General features: G+C 36.0%; 1 protein-coding gene across 1 annotated transcript in view; it reads left to right on the forward strand.

The window, feature by feature from the left end:
- The window catches only part of TTLL7 (tubulin tyrosine ligase like 7), a 106,497-nt gene that overhangs the window by 2,472 nt on the left and 85,467 nt on the right, over positions 1-18,558 (forward strand). Inside the window, exons 3-7 of the mRNA XM_068966093.1 lie at positions 2,796-2,917; positions 3,868-3,935; positions 7,970-8,128; positions 9,970-10,186; positions 15,075-15,239. Coding sequence (XP_068822194.1) covers positions 2,796-2,917; positions 3,868-3,935; positions 7,970-8,128; positions 9,970-10,186; positions 15,075-15,239 — 731 coding nt within the window. The remainder of the gene's footprint in view (positions 1-2,795; positions 2,918-3,867; positions 3,936-7,969; positions 8,129-9,969; positions 10,187-15,074; positions 15,240-18,558) is intronic.

Consider the following 18,558-nt stretch of genomic DNA (forward strand, 5'->3'; position numbering starts at 1 on the left):
AAAACCATACTGGTTATTCAAGGGAAATGCAGTTTTCCTATTACTAAGTCTTGAGAAAAATTTCTCCCATAATTTCTTATGGAGACACATTGTGGAATGGTGAACTACACTGTCACAGTAATCCTGTAATTAATATGTGATGAAACTTTATTACTTTTTAAAACACCCCTTAGGCACAGTTGAATAAATGAAAGCTCAATAAGAGCAACTTCCTCAAGGTTGTACAGATGACAAAGGTATAACTTGAACCTGAATTAATTTGCTTCCAAATTTAGTGTTCTTTTTACTCTATCATACTGCCTAAATAAAATATGAATCAAAATTTAAATTGAGTAACATTAAAGTATCCTCTGTATCTAAAATTCAGAGAGTTGTTACATGGATTCCTATTTTTAAAACTCCTGAGCAGCTTCTGAAAGCTCTATGGGTCAAGGCAAAAAAAAATAAGTAGGCCAAATTTGTGAGGAACGTATATTTGGCAATTTTTATTAAATGGGGACAAGACAGATTGTAGAAGGGAGTACTTAATTATGCAAAGGGAAATGTGAGAAAAATGGTTGGTGTGGTTATCTCTCTTTTACCAATAAGGGAATTTGGTTTGGTAGAAATTATATGTTAAGGCAATTATTTCACTTCCTTTTTAAAGAGAACTCCTAAAAGACTCAGCTGGTAAAGAATCCGCCTGCAATGTGGGAGATCTGAGTTCAATCCCTGGGTTGAGAAGATCCCATGGAAAGGGAAAGGCTACCAACTCCAGTATTCTGGCCTGGAGAATTCCATGGACTGTATAGTCGATGGGATTGCAAAGAGTGAGACATAACTGAGCAACTTTCACTTTGTTTTACTTTCCTAAAAGGCCAACATTTAAAAGCATGCATTTAGACTTTGGCTGCTAACAACCTTGTATTTGAAACTGACGTGTTAAAGGAATTTCTTTTCTGTGCAAGGGAGGATGGTATACTTAAAAGTATGCCAATTGATTTCTAAAATTTCATTTCAGACAAAAATATGAGTAGATAGCTTAGCTGGAAAAAAGTGACAATTTAATGCCCAACATTATATATTTTTTGAAGTTCAACTGTTTTAGCTCTTCAAGCTTTGAATTTCATAGTAGGAGAGATTTATATAAGATGACCTTACAAATTTGATTTTGTGAATTTAGAGAAAGAAAGGATTATTTCCATCATTGTTATGTATCCCGAATGTTTCCATCCTCACCAGCTCATGTATACATTAATATCCACATTTTAGTAGCTCTGTCCGTAACTACCACCAGTGTCGTTTCTCTCATCAAGGTCTTCCTAGTGATTTCTGAGAGGACTAAGACAATGACTTGCATCTACTTGGGACCACGTCTGCTTCTGAGCTATGGCTCTGACCTTGACATTGTTTTCTGCTTGTGAGCCGGTTAACAGAACTCCCCCAGGCTGTGTCACTATGGTCCTCCGCCTCCCCACGAGCTCTAGATGACACACAAGCTTCTGGGCCTCAGGACGCCAATGCGGCTTGGTGGTCTGGGGCAGAGAGAGGAACAGCCCTTTCCCCAAATTTGTACTCTATGTTGTCACCTAGGCCTGCAGAACAACCCCAAGTGTTATCAAGCTGCGCTCATGGAAAAAGGTAGCTTCACCCCAACAGTCCTCTCCCTAACCTCATTTGTCTCCAGTCACTGTCCTCTTCTATTATTATGCCTGTGTTCCAGGCATTATTGCATAAAAAGCCTGTTCTGTCTCCACGATCAAAAAGAAATCAAGAGTCCCTAGGATTTGAGACCAACTGGTGTCTGGTCATTAGTTTTATACTTGAGCCAGGTACACTTAGACAATTAACCCCTTTTTACTATATCTTCCTGCTGTTGTTACTGCTAAGTCGCTTCAGTTGTGTCTGACTCTGTGCGACCCCATAGACGACAGCCCACCAGGCTCCCCCATCCCTGGCATTCTCCAGGCAAGAACACTGGAGTGGGTTGCCATTTCCTTCTCCATATCTTCCTATCTATGGGCAATAAAAGGAAAGTAGGCATTGAAACACTCCTATCTAGTTATACCATTATATTAAGACTCCCAATTCTATTGGAACCCAAAATTTGTCCTAAGTATTTTCTGATATTTATTCTAAACTTGAAATTCATTGGAAAAAAGATATCAATATGTTAATTGTTATATCCAATATTGTGGAATCTATAAAGCAAGATTTTCTCTGAACATATTTCTTGTGCTGATGGATTAGAGGGTCGGGAGCTGATGGGAAGGCCAGACTTTCTAGATCTCTACTGTAATTCTGCTTTATTATTTTGTATCCTGTGTCAGTGTAACTGACTTGGTTTTTACTGCTAAAAATAATTTGAATTAGGGAGGTGGAAAGTATAGGATGGGTCTGATGATCAGGGGCTATTTTTATCCTTTCTTTTTGTACTTAGCCCAAGGTCATGAAAAAGCCATAAAAGTACATTTTCCTGAGTCGAGGTGTTGTGTCGGCTGTGTGTGTTTTCACTGAGCTATGAATAATCACTAAGCTCTTTAACAGTATTGTGTACCTGTTATATCTCAGAAAATTGAAACTAAGGATTTTGGGTGCCAACTAAAAGCAGTTCTCTGTTGCTGTTGAGTATAATCCAGCTTTAGATAATTCGTTGTACCTAAATTAAGGTTATCCTATAACTAAAGGAAATTTTACAGATAAAATACTGTGAGCTAAAATTGATATATATATACATAATATACATATATAAGATTTTCATAATGACTGTTTCAGAAGCATTTTAATTTTGGTTTAACTTAACTGTTTACTTGCAGTTCGTTTAGTAATAGATGAAATGGGATTTATGAAAACGCCAGATGAGGATGAAACAAGCAATCTTATATGGTGTGATTCTGCTGTTCAGCAAGAGAAGATTGCAGAGCTGCAAAATTACCAGGTAGGAAATTAATCATGACCAATTATTGGTCAGTAGGAAAATTCTATGAACTCCATTGTAGTTTTCTTTAGGTAGGGTTCTTAATATGTTGACATATTATTTCTCCCTGATGGCCTCCATGGCTCAGTGGATAACGAATCTGCCTGCAGTGCAGGAGACACAGGAGATGTGGGTTGAATCCCTATGTTGGCAAGGTTCCCTGGAAGAGGAAATCGCAACCCACTCCAGTATTCTTGCTTGAATGGGCTTCCCCGGTGGCTCAGCAGTAAAGAATCCTCCTGCCAATGCAAGATACACAGGTTTGATCCCTGGGTTGTGAAGATCTTCTGGAGAAGGAAATGTCAACCCACTCCAGTATTCTTGCCTGAGAAATCCCATGGACAGAAGAGCCTGATGGGCTACAGTCCATGGGGTCCCGAAAAGAGTCAGACACGGCTTAGCAACTATACACACAACACGATTTACCTGAGTAGCCTGTTGCCTGAAGACTGCATCCTTTCAGATTTAACTTTAACCTCTTTCCATCTTTAAGGAAGAACTGACAGAGGAAAGCTCTTCCTCGGCTTGTGCTTTGCATCATGCATACGGATGAACAATGTGAAATAGATTGCATAAAGGGATCTGAATACAGCTACCCCTTTTAATGTCAGCTATGTGTAGTTTGGCTTCACTATTTCATTATTAGAATGTAATACAAGTATATTAAAAAATAAAAGCCAAATACATGGAGTTTTAGGCAATTGAGATTTTGTATAGTTCTTGACCTGTTTTTGTAGTGACTTGTACAAAATTGACTGTAGACAGCAAGTTCATTTTCACCAGTTTTTTTAGTCTTTAGTCTCTTATTAAAAAACACTAAACTCAAAGGATGCCTGTAACTGTATCATAGTATAAATGAATATATTCATTAGGTCAATGAGAATATTAATGTTTGCCTTTTTATTTTGCAGAGGATCAACCATTTTCCAGGAATGGGGGAGATCTGTAGGAAGGATTTCCTAGCAAGAAATATGACCAAGTAATCTTCATTTTTTTGTAATAGAGAAGACCTATTAAAAATTATATAGTGCTATCTTTAACAAATTGACATTGATTTGAAATGGAATTTCAATGGAAGAGATAGAATTTCAGAGCTGGAAGAGTCTTAAAATTTTACTGGTTCTGTTCTTTGACTTTGCAGAGGAGGTAATTGAGGGTCAGAGACGTGAATACATTGTGTAAAGTCAAAGTTAAGAGCAGAGCTGGAGTAGGATCTTGGTCTTAAAATTTCAGGGTTCTTTTCATTACAACTTGCTATCTCTCCAGCAAAATAAATTTTTTGTTTAAATGTAAGAAGTTTTCTGTACTTAACACTCAATATATGCTTACTTATTTTCAGTTAAACCTTGCACAAACTAATTTGTCACATTTTATCCCTCGTGTGGGTGTGTTCAGAATACTGGTTATTGAGCATCTGATATGTGCCAAGCACTGTAGTAGGTGCCTGTGTGCACACACATAGAACACATGTAGATGTGCCTACTCAGGGCTACATGCACAGATATTTATTTTGGAGACCATTATTTAGAGTAATAATATGCATTCATGGGAAAAACTGTTAACAGGTAAAGTCTTATAATGAATATATTGCAGAATTTTTGTGCAGTTTATATTTCTGTTTGTTAGATTTTTTATTTTCAGAAAGTTGACAAATTGAGAAAAAAATATTAAAAGAGGATTCTTTCACAGATAAAGGTTAGGAAGATGCATATAATTCAAGAAATATTAGTATTCATCCATGTGAAAGCTTATAATCCATTCACACAACAACATTTTTTGCATGTCTGTTGTATACCCTTGAGACTGCTAGCTTTGAAGTAAACAAGTTAATTAAAGCCTCGTTTCTGCCTAGAACTCACATTTTAGTAAGAGAGGAGCACTGATACAGAAATAGTTTGGTCCTGTCTCATTTGAGGTAGAGACTGTGTGATGAAGATGGTGGGAGAGATTCTTTATGAGACAGCAGGGAAGGGTTTCTGGAGAAATTAAATTATGAGATGGATATTGAAAGGAGTAAAGGAGTTCACCCTTTGAGAAGAAGATAAGAAAATTGTAGGCAAAGACAGCAGCGGGAGAAGGTATATGGAGATTTAAATCACATGATATATTTGGGAGAACCTCAAGCAATTTTTCTAGTTAAATAGGGTATTGGGAGGCTCAACCTCAGATGATGCTGGAAATAACTGTAAAGACTAAGCAATAAGTGTACACTGTATTATTGTATTTTGTTTAATCATTGATTCTTTAACCTCTTTACTCAACAAACATTTCTGCCTATCCTGAGAGAAATGAGGAGTATTTAATGGGCCTAAGCAGAGAAATAATCGGTTTTAGATAGTTTTAGATCCATAACCATAGGATAATGGATTCAATGATGGTAGGACCAGAGAGTGAAAGCCCTGGCAGAGATGCTTGTCATTATCTAGTTCAGAGATAATGAACATCATTGATCCAAAAGAGAGATAGGATGAATGGGGAAGAGAAGATAAATCTGAAAGATATGAAGAACATAGAATTTCTGGGACTTGAAAACTGCTCTGATGTGAGAAAGGGGAAGAGAAGGAAAGGGGGAGAGAAGTCTCCAAGATTCTTAGGTTTCTGGATTAGGATGTTATGTGGAGGGTGTGATTTGGTAATGTAGGAATTACAAGAAGGATGGACTTTAGTGGAATGGAAATTAACCTCTAATTTGGACACATGTTTCTTTTAAGTCATTTATTTCCATTTAACACATATTTCTTAAGTGTCTATTGAATGCCAGGCATTGTGCTGGGCTCTGAGCACATGAGGTGATCAAAAGCAGAGTCATGGCTTTTACAGCCTTGTATTGCAATTGTGATAAGTGCTATAAAGTAAGGATATGTAGTCCTAAATTAGTGCATAGTGAAGGACTGCTAACTTAGGGAAGCTTTGGAGAGTTTCCCTGAGGAAGTGATATGGAAGCTGAAATATGAATGATGAGTAGGAGTTTATTGGTGCAGATGGTATGTAATAGCCTTCTGGGCAAGAAGACTCGTATGGGCCTAGGTCTGGGAGAAAACATGGATAGTCAAGATTCTGAAATAAGGCCAATGTAGCTGGAACACAGAGAGGTTGATGGGGAGCAGTGGGGGAGATTGGTTCAAGAGTGATTTTTCAGGATGATGATCTTTATCCTAAATACCACAGAAGAGGAGGAGGAGATGAAGTTGATAATATGACCAAATTTGCATTTTTCCAAGATCCTTCTGGCTGCTTTGTAGACAACAGAAGTCTGTATGGCCCAGGAGAGGCAAGAGGGTTAAATGTAGACCCATTAGTAGGCTGTTGCAATTAGGCAGTTTTTCACTCTGTAGAATCCTTGCAAGTCTCCTTGAGGGAAAAAAGATCATCTCTTAGGTAAAAAGTGATGACCAAGTAATATTAAAAATAGAGTTAAAAAAATGTTCAATATCATTTAGTAAATCTATGACAGAGCTCTGAGCAGAAATTATTCCAGCATCCCAACTTCCTAAGTGAGACTGCTTGTCTCTTTTGAAGCTACATATTTTTACATTAAATGATGTGTGCTAGATCACCTAAATTAAATAAAGCATTTTTCTTGAATATATGTATGCTTGGATTTTTTCAAATGTATATATGAAGAAATGGTATTATTCATAAACATTTCATGGTTAGTTTTAAATATATTGTTCCATTAAAGATTTAACTTAATCTAATTTTATATTATTGTTACAAATTTATTTATAAAAATATGAACACATGTAAGGGTGTTGGAAGCAACAGGGTACATTAGGACTGTTATTGTGCTTCCATTAGATTTGTGTGTGTTTGTGTGTTTCAGACCAATCAATGTGAGCCTATTTTGTAGTGCGGTTGTTTAGCTGGTTGGTTTATTTTGAATTTGATAGATGGAGCTGGTGATTATTTTTCTTCTCATAGTATAAACGATCTTTTTACAGGGTTCTCTTGAAAAAGCACTTGAAGTATAACTCTATGACCTTCTAGTCATGGAGTCCAGTGGCTTATGTATTTCAGACTCTAGTCTTACAAAGTGGCCCTACTTCTGTGCATAGTGTATACTAGGATCCCATTTTAATTTTGACTAATCTTATTTGGGAATAATATTTGCTCGTCTATAAAAGACTTGCATACATTTATAAAGAAGACGTTTTGAAACAATCAGATTTTTCTCTAATAGACATAATTTAAAATATTTCTACTGATTTAAAAATTGTCATTGAGAATCAGTGTGTACGAAATAAATAGCATTTGGATTAATCAAAAGCAAACATTTTATATCTAGTGTTGTATCAATATCCCTAAGTTATATATCATATAGGCAGCCTGATTTATAGCGAAAACAAAAATGTCAGGACATACATTATAGCAATAAAAACACACGTGTAGGTAGATAGTGGTTCATATAAACAAAACCTCTGCTGACTCCGAGGTTTCACTGGTTTTCTCACAGAAGTAGGAACACTCAAAAAGTACTGGGGTAAAAGGCAATTTTAAAATTCCTCCCTGTGTATGACCCAGTGAACTCCAAATCATCTTTTAAGAGGCAGTATTCATGATACAAGGCTGTGAACCACACTGGCCACCCTCATCCCAGAGCCAGAGTTAATGATTCCTTCCGCACTTTACCTTGCCTTATATACCGTTTTTGCAACTATCACATTGTGTTTAATTAATGGCTTGTATGTAAATACCTTAGAACCAAGACCATGTTAATCCTCAGTGCCCAATATATAGTATATACTCAAACATTTGATCTATTAATATGTAAATTAGTACCCAGGGCAGAAATTCTTGTCTGTTTTTTTCACTACTGTATCCCTAATATCTAGAATAGTGCTTAACAAGTAGTAGGTGATTAATAGGCATTTAAAAAAATGAGTCAATGAATGGATCAATAAATGAAGAAATGGAGCTAATTTAAATCATTGAGGTAAATGTCAGTAGCACAGAAAAAGGAAGTGTAGACAAGGTGGAATAGAAAGTACTTTTCATATTATCTCTCATTTACAGAATGATCAAGTCTCGGCCTCTGGATTATGCCTTTGTTCCTCGAACATGGATCTTCCCTGCTGAATATACACAATTTCAAAACTATATGAAAGAATTAAAGAAAAAAAGAAAGCAGAAGACTTTTATAGTAAAGCCAGCTAATGGTGCAATGGGTCATGGGTAGGTGTTTTTCATCTGGAATACATACAATTTTTAAAGAATTGGGAGAAAGAATAAATGTGACAATTTGCTCATGGTTGAATTCTAATATGAAAAAAAACAATAAAATAGATTCCCAATTGTTGCTTATTATGCCTCTTGGATGTGTAGGATGATATTTTTCCTCAGATTGGGAGATTTCCAGCCATTAATTCTTCAGAGTATTTTTTCCCCTTTTGAGACTGCCATTATGAGCATGTTGATATTGTCTTGTAGGATTCTCAAGTCAGTTCATTTTTCTTTTTATTTTTACTTTCTTATTTCTCAGACTGATCTCAATTGATTTATTTTCAAGTTTGCTGATTCTTTTCTGCCTTCCCAAATCCTATGTTTAACCCTTCCAATGAATTTTTGTTCAGTTACTGTACTTTTCAACCTCAGAATTTCTATTTGGTTCCCACCCACTTTCCCCACCACCTTTAAAATATAACTTCTGTCTCTACTGATATTCTGCATTTGGTTAGATATTATTCCTGTGATTTCCTTCCATTCTTTGTACATGATTTCCTTTAGCTCTTTGAGCAAATTTAAAATAGTTGATTTTAAATAATTTATTGTCTGGTAAACAAAATATCTTGATTTCTTCAGGTATAGTTTCTATTAATTGAGAATTTTTCTTTGTATGGGCCGTATCTTTTTGTTTTTTTTGCACGACTGATGATATTTTGTTGAAAACTGGACATCATGAATATTGTAATGTAGCAACTTTGATAATTAGATTCTCCTCTACAGGGTTCTTTGTTACTGTTGGTTCTAGACGTTGTTTATTTGTTTAGTGACCTTTCTGAAACAATTTTGTGAAGTCTGTATTCTTTATTGTGTGTGGCCTCTGAAGTTCCTGTTCTGTTAGGGCAGGGGTCAGCTGTAATTGTCCAATCTGTTAGTATTTGAACAGAGATGTCTATAAACACTTGGAACAAAAAAATTCCCCCAATCCTTGCAGATAGGGTGTGTGTATGTGTGTGTGTGTATGTGTGTATGCATGTTGTAGCATGCCTTCAGTGCTTAGCTAGGCATTTGCAACTCTGCCTTAGCCTGCACTTCCTGCTTGTACAGAGCTGGATGGTTAGCTAGAAGTAAGAGCTTGGGGCCTTCTCAAGCCTTTTCCTAGGCATGCATTTAACCCTGGGCATGCATATGGGCTTCTAGAATCTTAGAGATAGTTCAGAGCTTTTCAAAGCCCTTCTTCTCCAAACACTCTCATTCCCCAGTCTTTTATCCCAGTCTTTGCAGTTAGTGTTATTTTCCCCAAATATTTGTTGCCTTATGCAGCAGGGACTAGCACATCTGTCTCTAAATGTTTATCAGCATTTGTCTCCCATCCCCCTCCCCCAAATAGCTGCCTCAGCACTGGGAGAGTTCTCAATTAGACAAGATAAAGCAAATCTTTGAGATCCTCCAGGGAACCCCCAAACTGATTTAAACACGTGGACAAACAAAACCACAAGAATAGGTCTGTTCTGCTCCCTCTAGAACCAGTGGCTATAGTAGGAACAGGGGCTGCTGCTCAAGGCCACTGCTGAGCTGGGAGATGGAGTGGTACCAGAGTAAATTAAAATGCTAAGAAGTTCTTTTAGAGAGATTCAACTGTTTTGTTTTTGTTTTATTTTTTATTACAAGTTCCCTGGTTATTAGAAGCTTTTGGTTTGTATCCAGGATTCTAAAAAAATTGCTTCTGACAGTATCTTTATGCTATTTTTTTGTGTGTATGTGATGGAATCACTTTCCTCTTGAGTATTGTCTGCAACTTTGTAAGCATTTTGACTCCAAAATTATTCTTTTAATCTTTTCTTCAAATTTAGGATTTCTTTGATAAGAAATGGTGACAAGCTTCCATCTCAGGATCATTTGATTGTTCAAGAATATATTGAAAAGCCATTCCTAATGGAAGGTTACAAGTTTGATTTAAGAATTTATATCCTGGTAACATCATGTGATCCACTAAAAATATTTCTGTACCATGATGGACTTGTGCGAATGGGAACAGAGAAGTACATTCCACCTAATGAGTCCAACTTGGTAAGTGGTATTAGACACTATGATTTTATTCATTTGTTTAGGATCTACTCTTTAAAATACCCATTGTTTATAAACATTAAATGAACAAAATTCTTCCTGTCAGAATTTTATAGTGTAGAAGAATTATATACATAAACAAGACTGCCTCTAATTTATAGACAACTTTGTGAAAATTAGGAAAAAAAAAAAGTATCTGCTGTTCCAGGAAGGCTGATTAGAAAAAGGCACCCCCTCTGGGTGCTGTGAGCATAAGGCTGGATTTTGAAGTATGTAGGTGTATATCGTGGTCCTGGATAGAAGTGACTGATATGGAAATATAAACTAGAATAATATGCCATTGAGAAGTGCAGATAAAGTGTAATGGAATTGAGTGTAGGAATAGATTTTGTTCAATTTCTCACAGCAAAGGTGGTATTTGAGCAGGTTTTGTATGAAGGTATGTTTTAGAATGTGGGAGAAAGTACATGAAACAGAGAAAGAAAATTTTATCAGAAAGTAGAGTTATTAATGTTTATTGGAAGAAAAGAGAGGGTTTTAAATTTACATTAACTAATTATGAAGTAGAGAAATACATTGGCAGTTTTGGGGTACATTTTTAATTCTATTTAGTGGAGATTTTTGTATTTTTCCATTAAGATTACCTTTGTGCAGCCATAACATATAGATGAAAGTCATGCCTGTATAGTTTGTGAAGTTCTAACTATAATTTATTATCATAATTTATGATAAAAGTCATAACTGTAATTTATAGTTTATGAAAGATAAACTGTAGTTTATTCTCCACACTTAAAAGTTCAGTTAACCTCCACCTCTTTTTTTGGATCTACTAATTGTAGTAAAAATTACACCTAATTAAGGATTGTTTCCCATTTTTGTCAAAAGTCTAGTTATTGCTCTTCTCCAGTATTATGCACATAATTAACTATACTGAGTGGTCATTTTCCAAAATTAAATAATGACTGATCATAAAGGTTACTATGTTCAATTATCTAAAAATGTTTTAGATCTGGCCAAGGAAGAATAAGGGAACTGCCAAAATTTTTACAGGAAAGGAAGATGAAAGAAAGCATCATCTCTTTAAAGGTCATAAGGTGTAGATATATCCAGTCTCCAAGTAACGTTTGGACTCTTCTGCATTCTAGACATTGTGCTGGTTTTGGAAAAACAGTGACCATGTACTTGATCTTACAAAGCAACAATCTAGTGGGGAGGCAGAAAATAAGATAAGCAATGATAATGCCCAGTGATGAGTGTAGTTTAAGAAACTGAGGGTACTATGGCAGTGTATAGCAGGGGCATCTAACTCAATTGGAGATGAAGGTTAGAGAGGGAGTTCATAAAGTAAATAGTGAATAGTTTGAATAGTGAGGGGCTAGCTAGGCCAGAGATGGAGGGGGATGGGTTATAACTCCAGGCAGAAGAGTGGCCCAGAGATGAGAAGGGAGCATGTTGTGTCTGCAGAGAGCAGATTTGTTCAGCATGGCTGAAGCCCAGACTAAGAAGGGCTTCCCAGGTGGTACTAGTGGTAAAGAACCTGGCTGCCAATGCAGAAGACTTAAGAGATGTGGGTTTGATCCCTGAGTCAGGAAGATCTCCTGGAGGAGGGCATGGCAACCCACTCCAGTATTCTTGCCTGGAGAATCCCATGGACAGAGGAGCCTGGTGGGCTATGATTCATAGGGTTGCATGGAGTCAGCCATGACTGAAGCAACTTAACATGCGTGCACATCCTAAGAAAGGATGGATGTTCATATATCAGGATGGAGAGTCCTAGAGGCCAGATCTTGGTAGACCATGGCTAGGATTATAGAATTTACCATTATAATAAAGGAAGCATTGAAAGATATTAAACAAGGGAAAGAAGGAATGAGATTTTTGTCCTAAAAAGGTCACCTGGTCTACAGTGTGGGGAATGTGAGATGGTGCTAGGAATGGATGGGACAGACTAGAGTAAGGGGGATAAGAAACTTCATTCTAGTCTAATCATGTGTGAGAAGAAAGATGATGTAATCTGAAGTAAAGAATAAGAACATAGGTTTCAGATATGTCTGTGGCAACATAGATAGCATTGATAGGTTGATTTGTTGAATGAGGGAATGAAGAGAGAAATTAAGGATACTTAAGAGTTTTGGCACAGACAGTTGGGTGGATGGGTGACATTCACTGTGATAGGGGGTACAGCAGCTTTTAAAGGCTTTGCAAAAAGCTGATGTGTCTGGTTTGAGATGCCCGAGTAACTTCGAAATGGATCTATACTATTGGCATTTGGATATACAATTTAGGTCTGATGTTCAGATGAGAGAGCTGAGGTACAGGCATAATTTGGGGCTTGTCAGGTCATAGATTATAATAAAATAGTTGATGTGGATAAGAGTGGATTATATAAATAGAAGGCAGATAGTCATGTTTTGAGAGGAAAGAGGAAGGGAACAGATAGGAAAAGGTAAGACTTAGAAGCTCATTTGGATGACAAAGTGATTTATTCCAGTTTCTTAAGTTGTATGTATAGAATTTGCTTAAGTACGCTGGGTTAGGAAGTTGTATTGAAGATTGAGAGTCAGGATATGTGGCCTCTAGGTTTTGCTTTGCCAGTACAGTTGAGTCACATGGTCTCCTGGCTTCGGTTCTCATATGTATGAAAAAGTATATTCTCTTGTATAAACCTCCGTGTTCCTCATACATCTCTAAAATTTTATGATTGAATTCCTACATGAAGGTATGAAAAATTTAGAGTGAAATACAAAACTTTATCTAAAATGAGGTCACTTTATGTAAAAGAGAAGTTTAAGAAAAAAAGGAGGAAAATGGAAACCAAAATGCTCCCATTTGGTTGTTTTGGGACAGCAGACTACTGCATATTTTTTTCCCTCTTCGTATTTCTAATTTTTAAAATAGCATGTATTTTATGCCTTTTGTCTTAAGTAAGAATTAAATATTGATAAATTACATATAAGCAGATCATATAAGAGAATTTCAAAATTGAAATATAATGAACATCCATTTTTTTTGCTACCAATGTATCAGTCCACCAATCCTTGTAAAACTTTGTAATTCCAATTAGTTATTTTGAGCCTATACATTGAAAAATAGGGTAGAGAATGTAGGTTGCTATTGATTCATAGCTGCCATCATTTCTCCTTGTGACAAATGTCCAACTGACAATTAACTGTTTAGCTGTGGATTTTTTGTCAAAGTAGATGTGAAATTGTGGAATTTCCAATCCTACTTACAAAGACAGTGTTTTAAGAAAAATGCAGTTTCATTTCTCTTTCACTAGGATAGCTAGAATTTTTATTATTGCTGTTAGTATTCTGCCAAATGGAGAGCTCCTTAAAAATTATTTTCCAAACAAAAAATTATTTCTAGTTTGGAAACTAGGAAATGTTACAGGTTGATTAATTTCCTTTTTCTTTAAATCATGCACTTAAAATTAGACAAGCTTGAGATTTATGCACTTTCTTTTAAATATCACTTAAAGCTTTTTCTAATTGTAATGAAAGGAAGGACTGTGTCTGTCTTATTCATCTTTGTGTCCACAGTGCCCAGCGCACATTCCTCCCAGTAGTGAATGTTCCTAAAATTTTGTTCAATGAATGAAAAAAAGATTCTTAATTACTTGTGGGCATATGAATTAGTAAATAACTTGTAGATCATATGATCAGTTCTATATATTTGCTTCAAAGATTTCAGTTCTATAGACTTAAGTAACTGTAGTAAAAATAAAATATGGTCTAAATATCATTGGTTATTAACAAATCAAAATAATAATCATATGCTTGAAGTATATATTAATTGCAATGCAACATAGTTATCTAAAATGGTCTCTGGGAGAAGGATCATGAGTGAGTGTTTATGACAGATTGACATGAGCCATTAAATTATGAGAAGTTTTAAATTTTGAGTTCTTTTTCAAGTTTATTTGAGGATAACAGTGTCAACAAACTTAAGACTATAAAGAGAATAAGACCTAAGAGTGCCAATATGGAGCACTGTAAATTTACTCTTAGTCATTTAGACATGTTGGAGAAGGCAATGGCACCCCACTCCAGTACTCTTGCCTGGGAAATCCCATGGGCAGAGGAGCTTGGTAGGCTGCAGTCCATGGGGTCACAAAAGAGTCGGACACTACTGAGCAACTTCCCCTTCTCTTTTCCCTTTCATGCACTGGAGAAGGAAATGGTAGCCCCCTCCACTGTTCTTGCCTGGAGAATCCCAGGGACGAGGGAGCCTGGTGGTCTGCCGTCTATGGGGTCACACAGAGTCAGACGCGACTGAAGCAACTTTGCAGTATTTAGACATGTGTATCGCATTGTGTGGTGTTTCTGTCTGCTGACTCTAAGTGCACTCTGTCATGTTAACAAGTTACAGTGATCTCCCAGTCATGATGGGCGAGCAGAGGTTGTGGTTGGTATACAGCTTCTCAGTTTCTGCTACTTACTTGAACTTTAAAAGTTTTGTTTGAAAAGACCTAGAATGCTGTCTCAGAAAATTCTTTTCCCAAAACAAATTAGGATGAAAATTTTGAAAAACATGAAAAGAAACCAGCTAAGAAAAGCAAACTTCAGAGTTAGAGCACTTTTTTTGCTTAGCAATATATAGTGTTGCATTTTCATTTAATTAGCCTACATTTCATTATTATTTTCATACTTCTATGGTAGATATATTTTCAATAACATACAGAGTAACTTTGTAGATGACTGTATTCATAATCTTTTTTAGAAAAATGTGCCATTGCATTTTATTTGAAAATTATATAATCATGAAATTATCAATCTGTGTATTTTAAACTTTAAAATTGTCTTTTCTCCTTGGATACTTTCTTTTCTGTGAAACCTCGTGGTTCTAGAGTTTCATAGGTGATAACAACTTTGGTTCTTACTTGTTACAGACCCAGTTATACATGCATCTGACAAACTACTCTGTGAACAAGCATAATGAACGTTTTGAAAGGGATGAAACTGAAAACAAAGGCAGCAAACGTTCCATCAGATGGTTTACAGAATTCCTACAAGCAAATCAGCATGATGTGGCTAAGTTTTGGAGTGATATTTCAGTAAGATTGCACCATTTCATAATTTTAATTGTCTCTCCTCATATTACTTGAAAGAATCAACAACCATTTAATATAAAGAACCGATTACATTAGATTGGGCAGATATAGTGTATTTTAATGAAGAAAGTGAAGTTTGTCACAAGTAGATACGTAGTACTAATAGATAAATAGTACTTTTACTGCTCGTGATTGGAAAGGAAATTTTAAGTGGAGGCCCAAGCATAAATCGGGCTTCCCTGGTAACTCAGCTGGTAAAGAAACTGCCTGCAATGCAGGAAACCCCGTCTTTATTCCTGAGTTGGGAAGATCTGCTGGAGAACTACCTACTTCAGTATTCTTGGTCTTACCTGATGGCTCAGATGATAAAGATTCCGCCTGCAATGAGGAAGACTCTGGGTTTGATCCCTGGGTTGGGATGATGTCCTGGAGAAGGGAATGGCTACCCACTCCTGTATTATGGCCTGGAGAATTCCATGGACAGAGGAGCCTGGCAACCTACAGTCCATGGGGTCCCAAAGAGTTGGCACGACTGAGCAATTTTCACTTTCACTTTTCAAAGCATAAGTCAAGGCATGGAGGTATGAGAATAGTTAAAAGAGGTCCAGATTGGCACATATTGTATTTGTGGGAGATTCATGAGGACTTACGATAATATATGTGAAGACTAAGGTTTAGGTCTGAAAAGCAAGGCTTAACTTGGTAGACATTACGGATTCATTCAGTTTTTAAGGGAAGAGAGTAATAATGCCAAAGGCTATGACTTTAAAAAGATAAATCTGGGAATGAGTGCTAGATGGGTTAGAGTGAAGACCAAGAGTAGATAGAGGAGGGCAGTTGAGAGTAGCTTAAGTGAAAAGGATGGTCTGAATTGAAAGAGGTGACAGTGAGGTGGACCTTAGAGATGAACTGAGTGTTCAGAATGGGGAGGTGGGAAAGTATTCAGAGATTCCTCTGTAGTTCTAAGGAATAATTATGAGGCAAATGGGTGTGGCATTGTTTGAAACACAATAGAAAGAAATTTATTTTGAGAAGAAGATGTAGAGCTTAGTTTTGCAGATGAGAGAAAAGAGTTCTCTCTATATATTTATTTGTTCATTTATTCAGTAAACATTTGCTGAAGCTGTACTATAAGCCTGTCTCTGGCTGTTAATTTGAAGATACACAAGATACAACTCCAAGCCTCAAGAGTTTGGTAGGAAAAACCTGCACATAAACTGTTAATGAAATGCAGTTTATCAAGTACAAAACATATAGGCATACAATTGATTTGTGGGGATATAGATTAAGATCACATATAGTAGCCTGTATAGTATAGAGGGTATAGATGGGGTATAGTGTAGATGGAGCTAGGAAGAGGACTTCCTGGAGGAATTAACACCTGAATCAAGTTTTTAAAAGTCCACTAGGCTATGATGGATTTTACTTTAGATACGTTGAACTTGAAATTCTTTCTCAGGTAGAAAAGCAGGCAGTTACCGTATATGTATGGGGTGAAATTCATAACTAAAGACATGGCAGGGGATGCAATTCCAAATGGTAATGGTTAAGAGAGGGAAGGAGACACATATGAGAAGATAACCTTGATGAAACAGACTCTTTTATTAATCTTAACAGAAATATTAAAGTTATACTCATAGTTAGAGGAGTATGTCTGCTGAAAATACTTAATGTGATGAGGGCTATACAATTCGATGTTGCTTTCCTTCTGGGACAAATGACATATATTTATATAAAGATATCATGGAGAATGGACATGGAAATTCACTGTTGGTTGAACTCAATTCTCTTGAGAAAATCAGAGAGAAAAATCAGCATCATTATAGTTCTTCCTTTTCTGGATGTTTTGTTGGTTGTTTCTTTCTAAATCTTTTCTGTGTCACAGAATGTAAACCCAAAGGTCCTTAGGTGTCAGACAAGTAAAAAGGAGTGAAGTACTCTGGATAGAAGAAAATAGGGATGCTTAGAACAGTGGTAATTTGAAGAGCATCCAAGGTCTAAGAGGGATAGACACTACTCAGCACCAGCTTATTGGTGCCTGGTGGCATTCTGGGCCCAGTGTGCCTCATTCTCCTAATTTGTCAGTAGGTACCATAAGTCTCCTGATTTATAGACATTGGCAACAGATTCAAATTTTTTTAGAAATTTAGCGGTTCCTTCAAATTTTGAAGTTTGTCACTTGGATTTGATCAAATTCTTAACAATTTGTTAACTTTCTATTATATCTTCCTGAGAGACTAAATACATCCAAATAAGAAATTTGATTCCAACAATGCTGTTTGTTTGTCTGTGTATTTTATAGGCCAGTTTTTTTTTTGAAATTCCAAAAATATTCTCATAATGATAGTTTACTATCCTGTGGGTCAGAAGCATCAAATTGCTGAAATTTGCAATTTTGGAAAATAACTCATTGATGGTAGATCCTACTTTGTGATACCTGTATGATTTAATGAATGGGTTGTTTGATGACAAGCTCAGAGACCAAGTTTTAGACACTCTCTGGTATTCTTTTTTTCTTTACTAAATTCTTCACTTTGATTCTTCAGGGAAGTCTTTGTGAAAAGTTGGAACCTGTTGGGTTTTCTTGGCGAGGAATATACAGAGAGTCAATCAGAGAGAAAAATGAGTCCCATTAGCTTTATAGACATTGGTTCTAAGTGGTACTTTCCCCACATAATTGAATTAGGAGTACAACTAATAAGTATGGAAATTATCTTTTCAGTTAGAGCCTAGAACATAATTTTCAGATATGACCTGAACATAGTAACTGTGCTCTGACCCATTTCATGATCTTTTCTAAAAATGGATAAATTTTGCCTATATTAGTTATCAATTATCTTATAAATAACCAATTAATAAATAATAGACTGATAGCTTCCAAGTACTTTCCTACAATTATCTTGTCAAACTGACTATATTTATGTAATTGTTTTAAAATTTCCCTTCTTTATTAAGAATTGCATATACTTACAGATATTTTCTTAAGATCAATCAATGGGATAATATAAAAAAGAGAATGACAAGAGAAGGTGGAGAGGGCAATTGTGCAGTAAATTTTTATCTTAATAGTTTACAAATTTCATGAATTTAACTTAGAACTTTTTTCACTGACCACTTTATTGATAGTAATTTATCTAAGAAGTAGCTGTCTGTATATGAAAACTAACATTCATCAATACTCTATGTGTGCTCTAGTGCTGGTGAAGAATGAATAAGAAATCAAGAGAAAATCAGGCCATGAAGGTTAAAAATGACTAAAACCATTCATAAAATCATCCTTACTGAATGCTTTTTATATACTTTAGGTAAAAATTAAATAAAT

Source organism: Capricornis sumatraensis, chromosome 2, assembly GCF_032405125.1.
Source record: "Capricornis sumatraensis isolate serow.1 chromosome 2, serow.2, whole genome shotgun sequence".
Classification (NCBI taxonomy): Eukaryota; Metazoa; Chordata; class Mammalia; order Artiodactyla; family Bovidae; genus Capricornis; species Capricornis sumatraensis.